This window comes from Cajanus cajan, chromosome 7 (genome assembly GCF_000230855.2).
Source record: "Cajanus cajan strain Asha chromosome 7, NIPB_CcT2T_4, whole genome shotgun sequence".
Classification (NCBI taxonomy): Eukaryota; Viridiplantae; Streptophyta; class Magnoliopsida; order Fabales; family Fabaceae; genus Cajanus; species Cajanus cajan.
In genome coordinates this window covers 38,801,991-38,809,399 of record NC_138523.1, presented here as the reverse complement: position 1 = coordinate 38,809,399, position 7,409 = coordinate 38,801,991, and the positions used below count along the sequence as shown (strand labels likewise).

General features: G+C 29.3%; 1 protein-coding gene across 1 annotated transcript; it reads left to right on the top strand.

Moving 5' to 3' along the window:
- Positions 1-4,545: 4,545 nt before the first annotated feature.
- Positions 4,546-6,370, top strand: PDLP1 (plasmodesmata-located protein 1). Its single transcript, XM_020354417.3, has 2 exons — positions 4,546-5,715; positions 6,059-6,370. The coding sequence occupies exons 1-2, from the start codon at positions 4,953-4,955 to the stop codon at positions 6,187-6,189; spliced, it is 894 nt and encodes a 297-aa protein (XP_020210006.1). The 5' UTR covers positions 4,546-4,952; the 3' UTR covers positions 6,190-6,370.
- The last annotated feature ends 1,039 nt before the right edge of the window (positions 6,371-7,409 follow it).

The following is a 7,409-nucleotide window of genomic DNA, read 5'->3' as shown; positions in this document are numbered from 1 at the left end:
ATAATCTCCTTTTCCCCCGTACCTGGATAAATAGGAACTCGGGCAGAACCTCCTCCTCTTTTTCCTTAAATAAGGATCGGAACTAAAACTGGAGCAGAACTTCATCCTCTGAGTTCCCCTTGGTCTTCAGAGGGAAGAAGAGGAACGAAAGAGAGAACAGAAGAGAAGAGAGAGTGAGAATGAGAGGTGTGTAGAAATGAGAGGGTTTGAGGCCTATTTATAAGATTTTTCGCCCACCTACCACTACGGCCCGTTCCAAAATCGGAACAGCCCGTTCTGGGCCCTTCAAACCTACGTAAATTTTTCAACTGGAACGGCCCGTTCCCAATCCAGAACGGCCCGTTCTGCTTCTACAATTTTGGCCATACTCACTATTCCAGAACGGCCCGTTTCAAAATTGAAACGGCCCGTTCTGGGCCACGAATTGGGCCTTTGGCCCACGAAAAAATGGGCTGTTACACACGAAGTGCCTTGAGCCCTCTAATAATAAATAAAAGATATACACAATTTTGATCTTTTACTTTTTAAATAGTCAATTTTATTCCTCAATATCATAGTCTATCTTTTGATTACATTGTTCATTTAACTATAAAAATGATTAAATTTAATTTTTAGTTTTCATTCATGATTACTCTATCATTACAAACTTTGTAGCAACAATTATCTTAACATTATATATATTTTTTAAAAATTAATTTTATTATTTTATGTTTTATCTAAATAAAGAACACATAGACACAAAGTATATAGTTGAAGGATTATACGATCATTTTTTTTAATAATTTAATGAATCTTCTTTATCTCTCTCTTTATATATATATATTTTGAAGAAAAGAGATGTGAAGTGCCTATATTTAATTTTTAGGAATTTTGAGAGAATAATATGATTGTAAGAGAAAAAGGAAAAAAGTATTGAGATTTAAAATAACTAACCTAAAAGTTAGTAAGCGTGAGTTTTTTGTTGTTCAAACTATAAAAACAAATTATAGAATGCCCGGTTTAGTTTTAAGAGTAAAAGTATCTAATTTAAAAATGAAAACTAAAAAAAAGTTATAACTCCTTCTGGAATTTGAAGTGTACGAGGCAAACAAAGAACTTTGACTTTGTTTATTGAAGAAGTTATACCTCACACATGAGTGGGGAAATTGATGAAGCTTAATCACGTAGGAACATGCATGCAGCCGAAAAGGAATGGTTTCAATTTTAAGAAAACATGTCAACTATTCACTATAAAGATGAGAGGCACCACAAAATCATGTTCAAGATTCATTCTTTCTAGTTTCTATACCATTGTTGAAATCGAAAACAAAAAACAGAAATTAAATTGGAAATTGGAAAATGCCCACCACTCAATCTCAATCTAGCTACCAAGATTTGCAAGCCAAATATGAAACACAGGAAACGCCAGAATCAATCATCCTGCATGTTCACATTCCTGATGGTTCGTTTAGTTTATTAATTTACTATTCCCTTCTATACCATTCAAATTTTATTATTACCTTTTATAGGTTATTTTATATAAAGTTTACCTTTTAAAAGTTATGCAGCCGCGTTAAATCTTGGGACCAGTTATCCCACCCTTTGAGGTGCCTCCAACGTAGTGAGGAGATTAGTCACCGCTGCCCGCGGTGGATACTCCAGGAACGAACGAACCAAAAAGATGTATTTTTTTATAATATGCATAGACGTATAAACATTAAAATATTTTTTTTGAATTTATTATAAAAATCAACAGAAAACTATAAACTATATTAGAAAACAACATAAAGGAAGGAGTTGAGATATTTTTTTTATAATATTTACAATGAAATAGTCTATTTATAGACATAAACCACAATTAAATAGATATAAATAATTTAAGAATGTTAAAATAAAATAATAATAATAATAATAAATCACCATTAAATATTCATAACATTTTTTTCTTGGATGTTTATTGTTTGATAATGCGTCTTCTTAAAACTTTATAAAAAATATTATTTTGAAAAAAAAACATGATCAAAATATCTCCCTCACAAAAAAATATTGCATTATTTTAAGAATTCAGAGGTGTGTTTAGATGATGAGAAATTAAAGGAATTTAAGATTTTTGGAATTTAAATTATTTTGATTTCATTTTTTATCATCTTTAAATGTTTTGTTTGAGTAAGTTAATTTAAAATTTTGAAATTTTAAATTACTTGTTTAGATATGATAATTTGATTTCTAGTAGAGTAAAATTGATTATATATATATATATATATATTGAGATTTTAAGATTAAATTTTATAAAAATAAATTTAATCAATTTTTAAATATTTAATAATTTTAAATATTAATATTAGATAATATTTAATAATTTAAAAGATATTTTTTAATATTCAATAATTAAGAGATAAAAAAATATAAAAATATATATATAAGTGAGATAAGAAAGAAAAAATATAAAAAAATTCAAATTCGTTATAAATTTTTCATAAAAAAAATATTTCATTTCAAAATATTTAGAATTCTTAAAAAAATTATTTTATTTAAATTCTTCATCCAAAAACACTTCATTTTATCTTAAAAACTTAAAGATAACAATAAAATTGTGTTGTCATGATATGCTTCGTATTGTTTTAAGAAAGACAAATTCATAAAAATAAAAATAAAAATTACTGGAACAGTCTTCACATAAGAAAAAAAAAGTCCAACGCAAATAGTATATATATCAACTTTAATATTATACTTTTAAATATTATATAATGCATATCGGTTATATAGTTTAATTAGTAGTATGCTACTAATAACTCATCAACTTAATATTTTAATCGAGTTGACGAACGCTACATTTCTAATAACATTATATTAAAATTAAAAAATAGTTAATAAATATATATATATATATATATATTCATTTTCTATATATAAATAATTAAAATTTTATACAAACTGACAAACAATTATTTTAGATTTCGTCTCTGCAAAATAAAAAGTTTTGATTTTGATTCGTATAATTTTTTTTAGTTTTTCATTGTTATAAAATTAAGAATTATTATTTTTAGTTCCTATTATTATATAATTATTTTAACTATTTATTTATTTATTAAAAAGTTAAGTGATCTTGTACAATTAAAATGTTAAAAAGTTAAAATGTTATCTACAATTATTATTAGGGGGTAATAATCTAATAAATCCAAATTGGATTGATTTGAACTATCGAATCAATTAATATTTAAAAATTAGAAAACTAATAAATTTGATTCGAATATCTTATTTTGATTTTTTTAGTCAAACCAAACTAATCCGTCTAATTAATTTGATATATTTTTTTATTATTTTATTATATTTATTTTGGTTTATCAATGCTAGACTCATAATAAAAGATAAAGAAAGGACAAGTGACTCATTCAATTTATTTATTTATTTATTTTTAAATTGACTCATTCATTTAGTATTAAAGTATAAAAATGGCATTAAATTTGTTTGTTTATCTCATTGTGAATGTCCACTTATTTGTGAAAATTGAGTATTAATTATATAGTGGACTTTTTGTTGTGTTGGTGTTGAGTGTTATGTTGAGAGTAACATAATAAATTTGTAGATTGTGGTATTGATATATTTAAGTTTTAATTTAATGATATTAGTTGTTAAAAACAAATTTATCTATACTTATTATAAAGAGGATACTGAGTTATATAATTACTTTTGGTCTCCATTTTTTAGTAAACAATTATACCATTTAAATATAAAAAAAAATTTCTTATATCCTTTGTAAATAACTACTTTCAACCTTCTAATTTCTTGTATATGTGTAATTATTAGAGATACAAAATATCTCGACCCCTTTAGTAATATTAAATGTTTTATCAATTGATAACATGAAAATATATTTTAAAAATTATCTAATGTGATTTTTTTATTTAAGGATAAATTCAATGAACATATATAATACAAACCGAATATGATTGGATCAAATTAGAGACTTAAAAACAAAAAAATAAAAAAATAAACGTACTTTATCCTATTAAAGTTAATCAGATTGGATCAAAATATGTTTTAAATTCAATTAAATCCAATCCATACTCATATATGTTATATATGTATACGTGTGACAAATGTCCAACCTTTTTTTTATTATAAATTCTTAAAATATATATTATTTGTCTACCTTCTTATTATTATTAGAAATCAAAAGTAGTAATTTTAGATTTTAGAAAGATAAAAATCAAATAAAAACATTTTACAAATACTAAACTCAAAAGTTACTCACGATTAAAAATATTTTACAAAATTAAAAACAAATATTTACCAATCTTAAAAAAATGAAAAAATTTACAACAACCAAAATTAAAATTCGCTAATCTTAAAAACATATTTAAGTCATTATTTTATTTTATTTTAAGTTGATTCTAAGTAATTTTTATGTATTAATCTTTTAAGTATCAATAAATACAAAAGAGAAGTGTGTCATCCCATGCGTTCAAAACCGCAGAGACCAGCTGTCACGTTGGAACACGGTCTTCATGTGACTACAAAATTATCATTAGTTCATTACACGTTCAATCAATGCATTCAACAGTTTCTACCTTCATACGCTCCAGTCAAATTTTTCATTCAATCACATCCTCATCTGATTAATAGCTTCAACCACAATAAATCACATCAGTTAGCATCCTCTTAGGCCACACCCATTCCACTTTTTTAATAAACCACCAATAATTTAACTTTGATTCATCATTTCAACATGGATAAGAATGCCAAATTATATAAAATCATCTTTAATTAAAGATTAATCTGCTAGACTCATTATTGAGGCTCAGAAAAGATCATCTTAGTGTGACAGGTAGCATATAAAGGTTACCAACTCAGAAAATGGAAAAAACAAAACCCCACAAGCCAAAACAATCTTCCATGTTGTGAGTGAGATACAACAACAACGAAAACAGCAAAAGATTTTATTTTTCTTTTCACTTTCTTCGACTCCTCAAATGGGCATGATGAGAAAACGTTACTCTCATTCTCACCCTTTTCCTTTTCCTTTTCTCTTCACTGTTTTCTGCTTCCTCCTTCTTCATCCCATGACAGATGCAGATAACACAAACTTCGTTTACAAGGGTTGTGCAGTTCAGAAGCTGCACGACTCATCATCACAGAACCTCAAAACCCTCTTGGTTTCTCTGGTGGCACAGGCTGAACAAAAGGCCTTCTTCACCACAACCTCAGGGGAAGGCCAGAACGTGATCATGGGTCTCTACCAATGCAGAGGGGACCTCTCAAACACTGCATGCTACGACTGCGTGAGCAAGATTTCCGACATGCTTGAAAACTTGTGTGGCAAGGTGGTGGCTGCGAGAGTTCAGCTTATCGGGTGCTACCTGAGGTACGAGGTTGTCGGGTTCAAGCAGGTTCCTGAAACTCAATTGCTTTACAAGGTTTGTGGCTCCAAGATGGAGGGTTACGATGATGGATTTGAGGAGAGGAGGGACTCTGCGTTTGGTATGGTGGAAAGTGGTGTGAAGAATGGTGGGAAATTGTTTTACACTGGAAGCTATCAGTCTCTCTATGTGTTGGGGCAGTGTGAGGGTGATTTGGCCAAAGATGATTGTGGGGATTGTGTGAAGAGTGCTGAGGATCAAGCCAAAGCTGAATGTGGTGACTCAGTTTCTGCACAGGTTTATCTGCACAAGTGTTTTATCAGCTACAGTTTTTACCCCAAGGGAGGGTCCAAGTCCAACATGTCATCTTTTCCAGGTACAGCAATACAGGAAATTTCTTCTTTCCCTTATTTCGATGCTTACCATGATATTACTAACATAATCATACAAGTTTTCAATTTTTTGTTTGTGGCTAATTCACAATGAGATCACATGGATTCCAATAAGTAGTGTTATACAAGATTTTTCCTTTTAAGGTGAAAAAAATGAAATGTATTATTGATGTATAATTGTGAACTGATATGGTTCTTATTAGTTTGAAAATTGGGTCTAATTTCATTTGGGGAAGGGACTCATTGGGTCTTAGAACTTAGTAGGAGGATGAGGATGTCTTGTGCTCAAGATTAATTTCCACTTTGCACTGTGTTTGATTGGATCAGGGTCACTGGGGAACCAGGACACGCTGAGGACTATTGCTCTTGCAGTGGGAGCGTTTGCAGCTTTGGGTTTCTTAATTGCTTGTTTGTTATTTCTCAAGTCAGTGTTGAAGAAAAAAGATGATAAGTATTGAGAATTGGACTATATATATCATGAATCCATTGGTGGTTAATACATAGTTTATATTATAATATCTTAGGTGAATGAATATACTTGAAGACTCTGTATATAGGATCAAAGGTTTAAAATTAAGAAATAACTATCATAATTTATTGTTGGTATTCCATAATTGATATATATGCTTTTGAGATGGATGAATTTGATTTGTGGCATGAAAGGATAAAGAAAAATGTGGGACATATGTTCATTAGGTGGTGTGTGATAGATCTGTGTCCCTACATGGTAACACGTTTGCAAACAAACGTTCTACATCTAGCAGATTATGTAGAATAATGTATACGTTTTTTTTATTCTCTGTGACTTGAAAAAAATAGTGAAACTTGACTCTCCAGCGTATGTATCCAAACAAAACAAACAGCCTTTCTCTTTTATTACCTTTTTCGTTTAAGGTAGACCCCTCCTTTGTTGGTCGAACTGTCGCTTCTCTAACGCACTTTTAATTAGTCTGCTGCTTTACGTGACATGCATATCTCAATGCCCTCCATGAAATAAAAAGAGGCAAAATAGGATAAAGAAATGAACTGGAGTATAAAATTTTTATTGTCTCTAATTATACTTTGGTTAAACAATTCTTTTAGTATAAAGATAATCTAATCAGAGTACTTTATCCTGAAGCATTTGGGGCCATTGCACCTTTTGCTTTTTCTTTTATCCCTCGTAAAAAACACACATATAAAAGCATATGAAACAAGCTGATATAAAGAAAACGGGAGAAAAAAGCATATGAACGTAGTTGAGGCTTGGATCTAGCCTAGTGCACATAACCTCGACATGATTGAAGACAACAAATCTTTTCCAACATATGTTGAACAGAAAGAATATAGGACCCAGATAAAGACTTTAACTGAGCCAGAGGTACTGCAGAGGAACGTATCACTAGACACCAATTAACGATATATATGACTAAGCTGTCAAGGATGCTGCAAAAGTAATTGCAGAAAACAAATTACTCTACAGTTAATAAGGTGCTTTTTGGTCTACGATAATTACAAGTGGTTGGCTTCTCCACGTCGAAAGATAATTAGATGGCACAATCAGTTAAAAAATTAATAAAAATAGCTGACAAATAAATTTTGTGAGGATGATTTTCATAGGTCAAGTGGGTCGTTGTAGTATGTTTATTTAAGGATGATCCTTTCAACTTTTCACTTAGTTTTTTAAGTGTCATTGTGC

Excerpts from the sequence above, each read along its gene's own strand:
- PDLP1 (XM_020354417.3), top strand. The coding sequence starts at position 4,953 with ATGGGCATGATGAGAAAACGTTACTCTCATTCTCACCCTTTTCCTTTT. Across the intron at positions 5,716-6,058 it reads CAACATGTCATCTTTTCCAG|GGTCACTGGGGAACCAGGAC; the intron begins GTACAGCAATAC and ends TGATTGGATCAG.